Here is a 16,163-nt window from a genome sequence, read left to right as displayed (position 1 = left end):
TGTGGCCTTTCTAGCCATGGGAAACCCTGGTGGTGTAGTGGTTAAGCGCTACAGCTGGTAACCAAAAGGCCAGCAGTTCAAATCCACCAGGCACTCCCTGGAAACCCTATGGGGCAGTTCTGCTCTGTCCTATAGGGTCACTATGAGTCAGACTCGATGGTAATGGGTTTGGGTTTTTTGTTTTTTTCCTAGCCATGATTTTGTAACTCCCACCCACATGACTGTGTGATAGGGTAATTGTGGTACCAAGGGGACAGGTCAGTTTTGCCTTAAAAGAAAGCCAATTCCAGAGCAGAGAGGAGGAGCCCACCACCACCAAGGAAGGAGAGACACAGAAGCAGAGACCCAGCAGCAGGAGACAGTGTGGCGGGCTTTCTGGCCCATAGAGAAAGCTGAGTGCCTTTGGGCTGAAACTGAGGGCCAGGAAGGTTTGCCTGTGAGCACTGCTGCGAAGAGGCTGTCCTGAGGAAAGAAGTGTATCCTGAGTGTTCTTGAGCCTAAACTGTAACTGTTACTTCCCTTATAATAAACCCCATAATTGTGAGTATTGTCTGTGATCTCTCTGTGGCCACTGCAGTGAATTACTGAACCCAGCAAAGAAGTAGAGAGTGCTGTGGGAGGGACAGCTGGTGTCAGAGTTGGTAAAGATGGCTGAGAGGAGGCATGTCTGACCCTCGCCTCATAGGAATCAGCCTTGGGCTGTTGATCTTGGTTCTCCTTCCCCCTTGTGAGGTTAGAGGAGGTCAGATACCTCCCCCAAGCCATTTTTACAGGAACAAAAAAAGAAAAAGGAAAAGAGGAAAGTTAATATCAGATGAGGACAGAAAGGAAACTGAGGGCAATATCAAACAGGCCATTATAAGGATGATAACTTCTCAGTGAGATAGGAAGCAATTAGAGGGCTTCTGAGCAGAGTAGTGATAAAACGATCTGATTTAGATTGAAAAGGATCATTCTGGTTGCTGAAATAGAGAAGATTAGGGGCGCAGGGCACAAAAAGGAGTCAAGGAGACAAGTCTAGAAACTATTTCCTTAACCTAGATAAGAAATGAAGGTGGCCTGGACCAGGGGTAGCAGTAGAGGTTATGAGAGATGAACAGATTCTGGAGATATTAGAAAGAACTGATAGGATTTGCTACTGGATTAGAATGATGTATGACAGAAAGACAAAAAGAAGCTGATGAGTTTGCTTCTTCTTTTACTCAGAAAACAGGGAATTCCCACACATTTTAAATTCTTATAAACTATTCTATGTCCATATTACAGGCTTTGCCTTTTCTTGGGTTTCTGTGAATGAACTGTATTCATGACTAAGTCAAAGAGAATTTTGGCCTGACTAACTGGAATAATGGAGGTGCTGCCATTTACTAAGAAAAGAAACACTGACAGGAGAGAAAATGAGTTCTCTACTAGACATTTGAGTGAAAATGTCAAACAGGCAGTTAGGTACTCAAGCCCGAAATTCAGATTTAAATTTGAGAGTTAGCATATAGATGGTATTTAAAACCATGAGATTACCACTAAGGGAGTGAGTGCATTTAAAAGAGGTCCAAGGGCATATCCTTGGGAGACTCCAACTTTTAGAGGTTGGGAAGATGAGGAGAGTGAAGTTGGGGGAAAGCCAGTAAAATATAATCTAATTACTCTGGTATTATACATTAATAACAGTAAAACAAAAACTTTCAATAGCATCTATAACGTATTCATTACACTCAATTCTTCCTGGTGCTGTCTCCTCCCTTAATATCCATGACACTGGGTCTCTCCTACCTTACTCATCACTCCTTTTGTGATTCCTTTCCAAATAGCTCTTCTTCTTGCCACCACCTAATTATGAGTTCTTTAATAAGCCACCTTCTCTATATAAATAATCTTTTTCAAGAATGTCATCTACTCTCCTGGCTTTAGCTGTGCATTTAAAAATGTTGATGAGTCATATAAAGAAACTAAGCCCTGGCCCTTAAATTTATTTCACAAATTTTTACTTTGAGGTGAAAAATTCAGATCTATTGGAGAAAAGTCTGGCCAACTAAATTTGTTTACAAAACTTCCCAGTGGGAGATTTCCTTTCATACATTTAGTTTGAAACTTTTTAAAAGATAGTTAAATGGATCTATAATTTCAGTGAGTCTTCAAAAGTTCTAATAGAGCAAAATTTATCACATCAACTTATTTAGAATTTTAATTTTTCTATATACTTTGAGAGACTTAAAATAGTAAAGAATATTTTACCTGGTTGGCACAAAATCTTGTAACCAAAAGTAGGATATCAGTGTTGATAATATTATGGACAAAGACGTTGCAAATCCTTTTAAAATATTATCTGCATACTTAATAACAGCAGCTATTACAAGGCCTCCAAGTGCCTGCAAAAGTTTTAAAAGATTATTTTTTAAAATGAATATATATTAAGCTGCTTTTCAAAACAATTTCATTACTTAATGGCATTTTAGGCTTTTGTCCTATAAATTTAATCCCATTATAGTAAGTGATTTATATTGAGAAACCATTTTAATTCTCCTGGAATCCAGGTTTCTGGGGTTCATGGAGTCAAGGTGACCCATCCAGTCCATGTGCCCTTAGGTGTCCTTTTTAAACTTAAGCCTTGAAGAAACTAGTTCCCTAAAGCCACCTTTAAGTCCAACAATAGCCTGGTAAGCAGCTTAGTGGAGACCATTTTGCCTTGGACACTGGGCTCTTCTGAAGAATTATCTATGTGTAGTAGCTTCGAGAAATAGGAACTCCAGGGTCTGACTGGAAGCTGTGTTTTAGGGGAAGATGTTAGTTATGTAAACACTGTTCCCTGGCCTTTTTTCTTGGCAATGTTGATGAGAGGGGGTATAAGAGTCTCTGGAGGTTTTCTCATCTTCAGAACATTTTTGACTCCTTAGTCAAAATGTTACCCCGATTTGCAAATCATACATTAAATAAACTTCAATCAGTTTCTATTATTGGCTTAATATGATTTTTATTTTAACAATATTAAACATCTCTTATAACCAAAAGACTTCTAGGTTTTGTTCAATAGCTCTCTATTTCAAAAGGTATCCGATAAACACTACAGCAATCAGCAGTTGTTATAACAGAGTTTGATCATAACATGAAGAAAACATTTATCCTCCTTCAATTTTGTGATGACATATCACTTGTTTGGACAAATGTGGGAAGACCAGTCATTCTGAATAGTGAAGTATTTTTACTTTTGAGTAAAAAGTAAAGTGACTTCATCTTACTAGCCTTTCAGTAGCCTCGTAGCACGGCTTTTCCCCCATTCTAATCTACCTCTAATTGTTGTCAGATTACTCTTCTGAAAGCACATTTAATAATACCCTTTCTTTAAGAATGTAGAAAGAATTCAGTAACAAATGCCTCTCAAAATCCAAATTGTGGCTACTTAAATAATGAAGTTTTACTACTTTTCTGCCAAACCCTACTTACCAGCTCCCAAATCTGGGTTACTCACTTTACCAACTTTCAACCGCACCTCTTCCTAGGATGGAAATTTACTAGAGGAAGTAATGAATTATGCCAATCAAGAGCACTACAACTTAATGTTTAGGTTCCAGGTCCCAACACTTCTTGACAACACTGTCAGTCATCGACTTATTCCCTATTTAATCCCTCAAACCAGCTCCACCTAATCTTTTTATTTTGCCCAAACTTTTAGCCTCTTACTCTTAACAGATGGCTTACCCTCTTACTTTGCTAGGATAAAAGCCTTCATACATAAATTCTCCTTACTTACCCTATATCCACTTAAATGTTTCTCTATATTTTCACTTATCCTTGTCTATCTTTTTAAATTTTTGTTGTGAATAAACATATGTATGTAACACATTTGCTAATTAACATCACTCTCTCCTATCTTAAATATAGAGGTATCCTTCCAGCATTCCAAGGACAACTATCCTTTGCCATCTTCATCCACCATCCAGGACCTTGCTCCTTATAGCTGCAAACACCTCTCCAATGGAAGAAGGCTCTATGAGGACAGTGACTTGTACCTTCATTGTTGTATCCTCCAGAGTACTCAACAAGTATTTTTTTAAGAGGAAATTAGTTACTTGGAACTTTCCATCAGTCAACCCCTGGACAATTTCAAGTTATATATAAACTGAAGTAATTTGACAGGAATATTCCAGTATATAACCACAATATGAGGCTTTGAACTGCTATAGATTTAAATTTCTAGATCTCCTCCTTAAGCCTTCACTGGCTGACCACAGACTTCCTGTAGAATGATAAAGAGCTGCAGAAAAATCAAGTTATATTTGCCTTTAACTTCAACTGTTTTATTTTGTTAACTATTTTCATTATGTTAAATTTAACAACCCCTTCATTCACAATCCCTTTTCAAAATAAGTTTTCATTTGGGCATTAAAACCAGTTCTATTTTAACTTCTCTGAATAAACTACATATAATTAACAATACAGCAGGAGGGGCATTTTTACCTTACATCAGTCTAGCAGTAGCTACTTCAATTTTCTATATTAAAATGAATTTTATTAGCATTAAATATAAGACTTTAAATGCTTTACCTGAAGAACAACAACTATCCAGGTCAGTCGGTTATATCCCTGAAAAAATCCGTTCTTTGATACCAACTCACCATCATAAATGTATACACCCATTAATCCAAATATACTCCCAAAGAAACCTAAAAAATATATATAAAATTTACACCATATGTCACTTAGTTTGTCTGAAAAGATATTTTTCCACTGATATTCCAAATACTTTTATATTTTATCTTTTCCTTTATGATAAAATTTGACTACTTAATTTTTATTTGGATATTTATATAAACTTAACAAAAAATTATACTTATGACTGCAAAAGATATAAGAATATAAAAGAGAGCAGAGATTACCAATTTTGGAGCACTAAAGTAATACAATATATAAATTACATGGTTACATGGCTGTCTCATTCAAATCTTTGCAAACAGCTCATTTTTGGCATATTTTGTTGTAGCTTGTGTCTTCCCACTGCTAGGTCTAGATTTCATGTATTCATACATGCAGACATAAAACTCAGGCATGTAGTATAGCATTTTTCCTCATTAAATTCTGAAAGTACAATGAGTAGTATCCAAAAAATCAGGGCTAAGAAATAGTCGGCCATAGGCAGTGCCAGAATCTATCCCTACTGAAGTCTCACTGTTAGGGAAAGCAGCTCAGTGAGAGCAGACTGTCTTGGTCACTGCTGAATCACTCGCCTCTACAACAGAGCCTGTCACATAATTACTGGATTTAACTGACTTCCAGAAGCACTCCTAGGCTATCAACAGAGAAATAGATGCCACAGGGGTCACTTTTTATGGGTAGTCTTGGTAAGATACACAGCCAAAGAGTGCAGAGTGAAGCAGTTTTCTTTATAAAGTCATAACTAATCAAAGTATTCCACAATGGAAAGGAACTGAAAAGGATGTGAAATGATCTTTCTAAAATTCCATTTATTCCAGCACTATTGCTTTACCATGTCTAATTTCAAACATGAAAATAATGCCACCATAATTCAAAATTACAGAAATAAACACTCCTGACAGTATGTTTTTTAAAATTATATTAAAAAAAAAAAACAGTACAGAAGGGTACAGGCATATATGTCAGTATGTACAGATTGACTGCATTTTTTCCAACAGTTGCATAATTTTCTATTGTGTGGATGATAATAGAATCAAATACATATATAACACCACGTGTTAGGAATTTTTCTAAGTGCTTTACATATGTTAAGTCACACATCTCTATGAGGTAGGTACTTTTATGCCCATTTTATAGTTGAAGAAACTGAGAAGTTAAATAACTTGCCCAAACTCATACTGCTAGTAAGTGATTGTTATGGGTTGAATTGTGCTACCAAAAAATATGTGTTGTAAGTCCTAACCCCTATACCTATAGAGTCTGCTATGAGTCAGAATCAACTCGATGGCATTGGGTTTGGTTTGGTTTTATACCTGTGGTTTTAATCCCATTTGGGAATGGGTTTTCTTTGTTATGTTAATGAGGCAGTATTGGTATAAATATCTTTTGAGATATAAAAGAGCAGACTGAGCAAGCAACTAAGCAAGCAAGGAAAGATGGGGGAAGATAGAGGCCATGCCACATGATTGCCAAGGAATAGAAACTGAAAAAAGACAGAGGACCTTCCCTCAGAGCCGACAGAGAGAGAAAGCCTCTCCCTAGAGCTGGTGCCCTGAATTCGGACTTCTAGCCTGCTGAACTGTAAGAAAATAAATTTGTTTGTTAAAGCCATTCATTTGTGGTATTTCTGTTATAGCAGCACTAGGTAACTGAGACAGTGATGGACTCAGGATTTGAACCTAGGCAGTGTTCCTTGGGTGGCACAAACAGTTAAGCACTCGAGTACTAGCCCTAGCCAAAAGGCTGGCAGTTTGAACCCACCCAGGGGTACACTGGAAGACTGCCCTGGTGATCTTTTAAAAGATCACAGCCTTGAAAACCCTATGGAGCAGTTCTAATCTACACAAATGGGAGTCCACACGTGGAGTCGGAATCGACTCAAGAGCAACTAAAAACAACAACAGTGTGGCTCTGGAGTCCATGATTTAACCAAGCTGATAATTTATTTAACTGGTTCTCTACATGGTTGTTTCCTATTTTTTACCATTGTAAACAATGGTAAAATGAATAACCTTTGGCATCTTTGTGCTTTCTGTAAGTATATCTATAGAATATAATCTTATCCAAATGTAGAATTCTCACATCAAAGCCTATATGTATTTAAAAGTTTGGCAGGCATTCAGAAATTGAGATTCAATAAGGTTATATCAATCTAAGTACTGCTACCAACCACATGTGATAGAGTTCCTGTTTCTTCATCCAAGGTAACACTGGATATTATCAATTTGCTAATCTTTGATAATTTGATGTTTGAAAAAAATGTCACCACATTGTTTTAATTTCTGTTCTTGTATTTTTTATTTATCTGTTCAATGAGATGGTTTGACACAATAGCCACAACAATGCACTCAAACATACCAATGATCAAGATGGCACAGGACCGGGCAACATTTCATTCTGTTATACAAAAGGTTGCTATGAGTCGGGGCCAACTTGACAGCAACTAATGATGACATAACTCCAAACTAAAGAATAAGAAATCCATTAAGCACTATTGAATCATTAATATTCCATTTTTATGTTACAATTCAAGAAAATTTTGGGCAAATCACACAACCTTGAATATTCCTTTCTTTTCTGATATTTGCATATTTATTGTTCTGTATGTCTCTACAATGATCTCAAATCCTATAAGGCGTAAGTCACTATTATGCTTTCAAAATACATATGTATAAGCACTCATAAGATGAACTTAGAAACAGAAATAGGTATACCTTTGTGAGACTCTCTAACATTAACTATAAGTCATTAGTAACCTGTAAGTCATAAGAAGGTTATTTAGAAAATTTCAGAACTTAGACATAGAATAGAAGCATGTGAGGTAAGTAAAGAACGTAAGAAACCTTTAAGTTCACTTTGACCTGACGTGCTGTGTTAAAAAATACAGAGCATAGTTAATTAATTTTTGTAAACTAGCACTGAAACAAATCTAAACAACTCGCCTGATTTCTAACCTTGAAGAGAAGATGCATCATTTGGCTACTCTCTAACCCTGGAGAAGACATGACACTACTACTCTTTGACATTATACTGGCCCTTGTCGTGTGGAGCCAAGGGGACAAATTCACATATAAATGCTAAATTTCTGCTCAGTCACTGAGAGAAAGCAGAGATAGAACCGAGATTCTGTCTGCCGCCGTCAACCTTGAACCCTAGCTACAAGGGACATCTGCTGAGTTCAAGTCCTGGTTAATCTTTCCTCCTGAGACCTCCTGTTAAAGGTAAAAACCTGAAGTCTAAAGATTTGGACTCTAACCACTGAATTAACATTGAATTGTTAATTCTGATTTTCTGGTTCTAAATGAATGTTATGAGGTCTTACCTGCATGCCTTGCCATGACTAACTTACAATAAACTGAACAGGTTTATGCATGTCAAACCTGAGTATCTATTAATTTTCTAAGATTACTAAAATCCTACACAACCTTTATATAAATAGCTGATGTTTATTAGTGCTTACTATATACTTTTCCTCCTGAAGGCACTTTATTCTAAGCACTTTACAGGTATTACCTCATTTAATCCTCATAGCAACCTATGAGGTAGGTACTATAATTAAGTACCTTTTATAGATGAGAAAAGTAAAGCAGAAAAAGGTTAGAGAACTTCCTTAAGGTCACACAGTGGTAACTGATGAAATAAGAATTTGCACAGTCTGTCTATAAAACCAAGCATTTTTCACCACTATGCTAAAGGCACACACTTCCTGGAATTCAAGATAAAATTGCATAATGCTTTTGAAGTCTGCTGAACTTGCCATCTAGAGAAATCAAAGTTTATTAGTGTTTACGAGGGGCAGGAGGGAGGGAAGAAGGTGAGACATTGCTTAGGAGGCACTGAGTTTCTGATTATGATGACAGAAAATCTGGCAAAGGTATCAGTGATGGCTGCACAACATAATATAATTGGTGTCACTAAATTGTTCACATGAAAGATGCTGAATTCACAAATGATGTTATATATACTTGTTATGGATTGAATTATGTCCCCCCCAAATTTGTGTTGGAATCCTAATCCCTATACCTGTGGAAGCAATCCCATCTGGGAATAGAGTTTTCTTTGTTATGTTAATGAGGCCACATCAGTATAGGGTGTGTCCTAAACCTAATTACTTCTGAGTTATAAAAGGAGCCCTGGTGGCACAGTGGGTAAGGGCTTGGCTGCTAATCAAAAGGCTGGCAGTCTGAATTCGCCAGCTGCTCCGTGGAAACCCCATCGGGCAGTTCTACTCTGTCCTATAGGGTCGCTATGAGTTGGAATTGACTCGACGGCAATGGACTTGGTTTTTTTAGTTTTAGTTATAAAAAGAGCAGATTAGACACAGAAGTAAGTGAGTACAAAAGAGGAAGACAGACGCTATCTGATGATGACAGAGGCAGAAGAACCTACAAGCGCAGGAATCCCAAGGATTGGCAGCTACTTGAAGCAGCTTCGCAGGAGGAAAGACATGGCAATCTGCTGTGTAATCCCGTAAAGATGACAGCCTAGGAAACCCTATGGGGCAGTTCTACTCTGTCCTGTAGGTCGCTATGAGTCAGAATCGACTTGACAGCATGCAACATTAGGAAGCTGAAATAAACAAGGAAGAACAACTTCCCTCCAGAGCCATGCTCTGAATTGGGACTTCAAGCCTCTTCATCTGTGTGAAAATAAATTTCTGTTCCTTAACGCCACCCACTTGTGGTATTTCTGTTACCTCAGTACTAGGAAACTTAAGATAATAATTTTACAACAATTAAAAAAAAATAGAAAGGAAAAATATTTCCTGAATCTGTTAAGGGTGATGAAAAACTTGGAACCAGATAATGGTGATGGTGGCACAACATGGTGAATATAATTAATGTCACTCACTTAATTGTACACACAAAAATGGGTGAAATGGCAAATGTTTTATTATATATGTTGCTGTCAAGTGCCATTGAGTCAGTTTTTGACTCATAGCAACCCCATGTGACAGAGTAAAACTGCCCCATAGGGTTTTCTAGGCTTTAATATTTATGGGAGCTGACTGCCAGGTATTTCTCCCACAGAGTTGCTAGGTAAGTTTGAATTGCCAACCTTTTGGTTAATAGCTGAGTGCTTAATCATTGTGCCACCAGGGCTCCTTATATATATTTCACCACAACAAAAAAAAAAATTTTAAATGTATTTCTTTTGCATGTTCTTAAAAAAAAATACTTGATACATTTCTACAAATTTTGTAAAGAAACAGATAAATCCTATGTGATAAAATATTCATTCTGTTTGTTATAATATTACTTGAAAATAGCTGGAAAGATGCTTTGGAAGGTTTGTTTGGGATGATTTGACTTAAAATATAAGCCGTTAAGAGTACAGACTATTCTCTGGTGATGAGAACGATAACATCGAATGAGGGTAAAGTGTACACAGCTTGACGAAGATGAACGATATCACTAAAAAGTACATAATAAAAAAGGTAATTGCTATGGCATATATAATTTTGAAACAGAAAAAACAATAAAAAAAATATGTGCAGGTATATGTGTAAGTAGTATGTAGGCATTTGTGTATAGGTATGTATATATAGGTGTATGCATGTGTATATACATCTCTGTGACTGTATGTACATATATAATAAAGCACACAGAGGACACAGTTAGGGATACTTAGACATAATCAAATAACTTGCAGGACTGGATTTCTGGGTTTGAAGGATTAGGACAATAGTCTCATTGGGCATCTCGATCAATTGGCATAATACAGTTCATAAAGTTATGTTCTACATCCTAGTTTGATGAGTAGTGTCTAGGGTCTTAAAAGCTTGCGCATGTACAAGCATTCGCTTTAAAAGCTTGTTAAAGTTGTACATTTGTTTTATTCCCTTTGGTATGTGTATTATATCCCTGGGTGGTGCAAACAGTTAACAAGCTTGGCTGCTAACTGAAAGGTTAGAGGTTCGAGTCCACTCAGAGGCACCTGAGAAGAAAAGGCCTGGAGATCTACTTCTGAAAAATCAGCAATTGAAAACCCTATGGAGCACAAGCCTATTCTGACACACATAGGGTCACCATGAGTAGGAATTGACTCTACAGCAACCGGTTTTGTATTATATTTCATAGTAAAACATCTTTAACATTTTCTGTTTTTAAAAATTAATGCTAAATATGATCATTAAGAACAGCTTTTCTGTGAACTCATGATGAATTTCACCATTCTTATAGCCATTTCTTTCAGTTGATTCTTCTATTATTAAGAAAATAAGTGTTTGTTATATTTTTTATATCATAATTTTTTGAGTTTTTGACAATTTTTATCTCTTCTCTATAATGCTAGTTAAATTAATTATTCTTTTTGAAGCCTGGGAGTAGATAAAAAATTAAAAATATTTTTCACTATTTGTAAGGACACTTGAAAATTCAGTTGGCTATTTGGAGAATGTTTCTGAATATGCAATACCACAACTTGGTTATTTGAAAAAGGTTGACTTCAGTCTGTTTCAAAAATTGATTCTTTCCATATGGAAGCTCCACAGACACATCCAAACTCCCTGAGGAACTGAATTGCTGGGCGGAGAGTTGTGGGGGCCATAGTCTCGGGGAATATGCTCAACTGGCATAACACAGTTTATAAAGAAAATGTTCTACATTCTACCTTGGTGAGTAGCATCTGGGGTCTTAAAAGCCTGTGAGCAGCCATCTTAATACTCCACTGGTCTCACCCCTGTGGCAGCAAGGGAGAATGAAGAGAACAAGATACAAGGGAAAGATTAGACCAAAGGACTAATGGACCACAACTACCACAGCCTCCACCAGACTGAGTTCAGTACACCTAGATGGTGCCTGACTACCACCACTGACTGCTCTGACTGGGATCACAACAGAGGGTCCCGGACAGAGCTGGAGAAAAATGTAGAACAAAATTCTAACTCACAAAAAAAGACCAGACTTACAGGCTTGACAGAGAATGGAGGAACCCCAAGAGTATAGCCCCCGGATATGCTTTTAGCTCAGTAAAGAAGTCACTCCCGAGGTTCACCGTTCAGCCAAAGATTAGACAGCCCCATAAAACACAACAAGACTAATGGGGCACAACAGTCCAAGGACAAGGACTAGAAAGCAGGAGGGGACAGGAAAGCTGGTAATAGGGAACCCAAGGCTGAGAAGGGACAGTGTTGACATGTCGTGGGGTTGTTAACCATTGTCATAAAACAACATGTGTACTAACTGTTTAATGAGAAACTATTTGTTCTGTAAACCTTCATCTAAAGTACAATTAAAAAAAAAAACAATTAACCTAAGTTCCTCTTTGGGAGATAGAACAAGACAACTGAACAAAAGAACCATCTTGTGATTGAAACCAGGACGGTGTCAGAGGATCTTCAAGAATACCAGCAGAAGGTCAACATGTCTGGAACGAGGTAGTTGTGCCCACCTCAAAGGGGAACTAACATTCCATAGATTCTCTGGACCCTGACTCTGTCCTGATAAAATCCTCTGATCAGCCTCCACAGGGGGAGGCAGATTTTGGAGGAGCTCATTCCCCTCTGTCTCTTGTATACCGATATACAATAAAATACTCTTGCTGCTCACCTCAAAAAAAAAAAAAAAAAAAAAAAAATTGATTCTTTCCCAATCTGAAGACCTCAGGAGGTTCTGCTCTTTGAGAAAACTGCTAGTAGAATGAAAATAGATAATGCTTGGGAAAAAAAAAGATTGCGAGCAGCCATCTAAGATACAACTATCGGTCCCTACATTTTTGGAACAAAAGAGAAAGAAGAAAACCAAAGACTCAAAGAAGAAACCAGTCTACAAACAAATAATCTACGTGAACCACGGCCTCACCTACACTGAGACCAGAAGAACTCAGTCCCTGGTACCACTATTGACCATTCTAGTCAGGACCACAATAGATAGACCCTGACAGAATGAGAGAAAAATGTGCAACAGAACCTCAAATTCCTAAAACAAACAAACAAAAAAAAAAAAACAAAAAAAAAACAGATCTACTGGACTGGTTGAGACTGGAGGACTCCCCGAGACTATTGCCCTGAGATACTCTTCAACCCTTGAACTGAAACTAACCCCTGGGGTCACCTTGTAGCTAAATAACAAATTGGCTCAAAAAACAATGAATATCACCCATATGTACTGTGCTCCTTTAAAAAAATCACCTATATGAGACCAAATGGTCTGTTGACTTTAAAACAAAGATGAGACTGTAAGGGGGCAGGGAAAATAGATTAATGGAAACAGAACAACCAGAATGGAAATAATGAGAATGTTCACCCATTGTGAAGAATGTAACCAATGTCACTGAACAACTTGTGTAGAAATTGTTGAATAGAAACATAGACTGCAGAGTAAACCTTGATTGAAAACTCAGTATTTTTTTTTTAAAAAAGAGTATAGACAATTCACTGTGTAGGGCCTAAAGAGGCTTGTATGACTGCTGATAAAGAGACATGATATTGGTACAGACAGAAAAACAATTGGTTTCAAAGATGAGCCCCGTCGTCACAAGAGCAGAAGTTAAAATAGATAGTGCTGATTTGCAGCACCTTCCAGGATGAACATATGCCAGGAATTATATTAAATGTTGGAATCTTTGTATGAAGAGTTAAACGTTATTGTCTTAGTTATCTAGTGCTGCTATAACAGAAATACCACAAGTTGGATAGCTTTAACAAAGACAAATTTATTCTCTTCCAGTTTAGGAGGCTAGAAGTCCAAATTCATGGCACCAGCTCCAGGGGATGGCTTTTTCTGTCTATCGGTTCTGGGGGAAGGTCCTTATCATCAATCTTCCTTTGATCTAGGAGCATATCAGTGCAGAGACCCTGGGTCCAAAGGACATGCTCCACTCCTGGCTCTTCTTGCTTCATGATAATGAGATCCCTCTCTTTTCTGCTTGATTCTCTCTTTTATAGCTCAAAAGAGATTGACTCAAAAGACAACATAATCCTATACAGTGAGTCCTGCCTCATTAGCATAACTGCCTCTCATCCTGTCTCATTAACATCATAGAGATTAGGATTTACAACACATAGAATAATCACATCAGATCACAAAATGGTGGACAAGCACACAATACTGGGAATCATGGCCTAGCCAAGCTGACACACATTTTTGGGGGACACAATTCAATCCAAAGGAGTTACAATACTATAAATAGTTTGAACACTTTACTCAATCCTTTTAAGCTATTTACCTTCAGTTGGTGGACCCTGGGTGTGTCGCAAATGCTGGCCTACAAATGCCGTGACTTTGAATGAACTCCATGGCAACAAGTTTTTACCTTCAATTAGGAAAATGCCTCAGGGATTTTTTTAAGAGCCAAAACAAAACATTTTGAAATAAAAAGGCCTATTACAATTTTAAAACAGAAGCCGAAGATACATTATTTCAAACTTCCTCTAAGTATCTTAATCCCATTTCCTGTGGATACAATATGTAAGTAATTTGCAACATCTTCTGAGAAAGAAGTAGCAACCAACGATAAAGTTACTAAGGCTCCAAATGTTGAGGACAGAAACAGTCATCACCCTTATACCATAGGCCTAAAATTCTATATTCTTCAATAAAGACATTCACTTAAAATAAATTTTTAAAGGCAAAAAAATTGCCAGATATTTGGATCAACAGAATATTTTCTGTGAGGCTTATTTATTTAAAGATGTATAGAAATCTTTAAATATAACAATATAATCACTTTTTAAAACACTTAAAACTTACCAAGCTGAATGTTTCTTATCCACACTGATTGTTTTGTTTCTTTTAAGATTTTCTCAAAGTAAACTCCAGCAAAGCCACTTGAAAAACATGCTATGAGAACTGCCATGAGACCTACAAATTGAGAGCCAGCCGAAAGCTCCTTAGAATCAAGTTCTTGAGAATCTGAGGGCCACTGAACAAAAAGAAAAAAACAAGATTGAAGTTTAATTCCTTTAATATTTTACAAGGTGCATATTTAGAGTCCACTCTTAGACCTTAAGATAAAATTTCAACCAATATCATTCTTGGGAATTGCAGAGAAGAGCTTTTGAAAGAAAACCTTAGAATCATGTGATTTTTCCCCCCACAGTGATAATACATTACTGTTACAGCTTATAATTTTTAAAAAATACCGAGATAATATTGTATATTTCATCTCTATAGAGACCAATCTATTTTGAGATAGTTCTCTAAAGCTTAATTTACTAAAAAGTACCATTTTAAATACAAGTAGATGAAAGAATGAGAATCTTATATTCCCTCTGCTGCCTTAGCAAAAGCAGAGATAAACTGGAAAGAGATGTTCTAACTGAAACATAATAAAGGTTAAGGTGATGGAAAGTAAACCTCAAACATTGCCAAGGCAAGACAGTCCATCAGCAAATGAAGTTTGGATATACTGGGAAAAAAATGGTTGAAAATGTTGACAGAATTTTAAATTTCTGTGAAATCTAGACTCTGGAGCTATGGAGGTTTAAATGACCTACCTGAACTATTTCCCTGAGGAAACTATTACCCTAAGATAATCTTTGAACCTTAAACCTTGTACTGAAACTTGTCTCCTGAAAGCCATCTTTAAGTGAAACAATAGTCTAAGCTTAATTAATAAAAACATTTACCTTGGGCATTGTGCTTTTAAAGAATTATCTGTGTATTCAGTTTTGACAATAGCAATTCCAAAAGTCAGACTAGAAGCTATGTTTTATTTGTTATGGAATCCTGCATGTCCACAAGTTATTATGTAAATACTATTCTGGCCCTGTTGCCGTGGCAATGTATAATTACTAGTGATAAGCTGGGGTAGAAAAATCTGTGAGGGGTTGTTCTTTTTTGGAATTTAGTCAGAAATATTGTCCCAGTTTAAAAATCGTATATTAATCAATTTTTATTTTACTATTGGCTTAATATTACTTTCAACAGAAGGGACTCCAAGGCCACTGTACCAGGTACCACAATCTGGCATGGTACCCTATGACTTAGATGTTAAACCCATTGCCTTCAAGTTGATTCTCATTCATAGTGACCCTACAGTACAGAGTGGAACTGCCCCATAGGGTTTCCAAGGCTGTAAAATCTTTTTTATTGTACTTTAGATGAAGGTTTACAGAACAAACTAGTTTCTCATTAAACAATTAGTACACCTATTGTTTTGTGACATTGGTTGCCAACCCCACGATACGTCAACACTCTCTTCTTCTCGACCTTGGGTTCCCTATTACCATCTTTCCTGTTACCTCCTGCCTTCTTGTCATTGCCCCTGGGCTGGTGTGCCCATTTAGTCTTGTTTTGTTTTTATGGGCCTGTCTAATCTTTGGCTGACAGGTGAACCTCAGAAGTGACTTCATCACTGAGCTAAAAGGGTGTCCGGGGCCATACTCTCGGGGTTACTCCAGTCTGTCAGACCAGTTTTTTTTTTTTTTTTTTGTGAGTTAGAATTCTGTTCTACATCCTTTTCCAGCTCTGTCCAGGGCCCTCTATTGTGATCCTGGTCAGAAAAGTCAGTGGTGGTAGTGGGGCACCATCTAGCTGTACTGGACTCAGTCTGGTGGAGGCCTTGGTAGCTGT

The 16,163-nt window shown here is 37.1% G+C and overlaps 1 protein-coding gene across 6 annotated transcripts in view; it reads right to left on the bottom strand.

Annotated features, from left to right (window-relative positions):
- Nucleotides 1-16,163, bottom strand: part of SLC35A3 (solute carrier family 35 member A3) — a 61,372-nt gene that overhangs the window by 2,762 nt on the left and 42,447 nt on the right. For 5 of the 6 annotated variants that reach the window (XM_023739986.1, XM_004385715.2, XM_023739987.1 and 2 more), the window contains 3 exons: nt 14,340-14,511; nt 4,540-4,658; nt 2,233-2,366 (listed from right to left, as the gene is read on the bottom strand). In XM_023739986.1, coding sequence (XP_023595754.1) covers nt 2,233-2,366; nt 4,540-4,658; nt 14,340-14,511 — 425 coding nt within the window. The remainder of the gene's footprint in view (nt 1-2,232; nt 2,367-4,539; nt 4,659-14,339; nt 14,512-16,163) is intronic. The other variant, XR_002825536.1, reaches the window with a different exon arrangement.

Source organism: Trichechus manatus, unplaced genomic scaffold (genome assembly GCF_000243295.1).
Source record: "Trichechus manatus latirostris isolate Lorelei unplaced genomic scaffold, TriManLat1.0 scaffold00144, whole genome shotgun sequence".
Taxonomy (NCBI): domain Eukaryota; kingdom Metazoa; phylum Chordata; class Mammalia; order Sirenia; family Trichechidae; genus Trichechus; species Trichechus manatus.
This window is presented reverse-complemented; position numbering and strand designations above follow the sequence as displayed.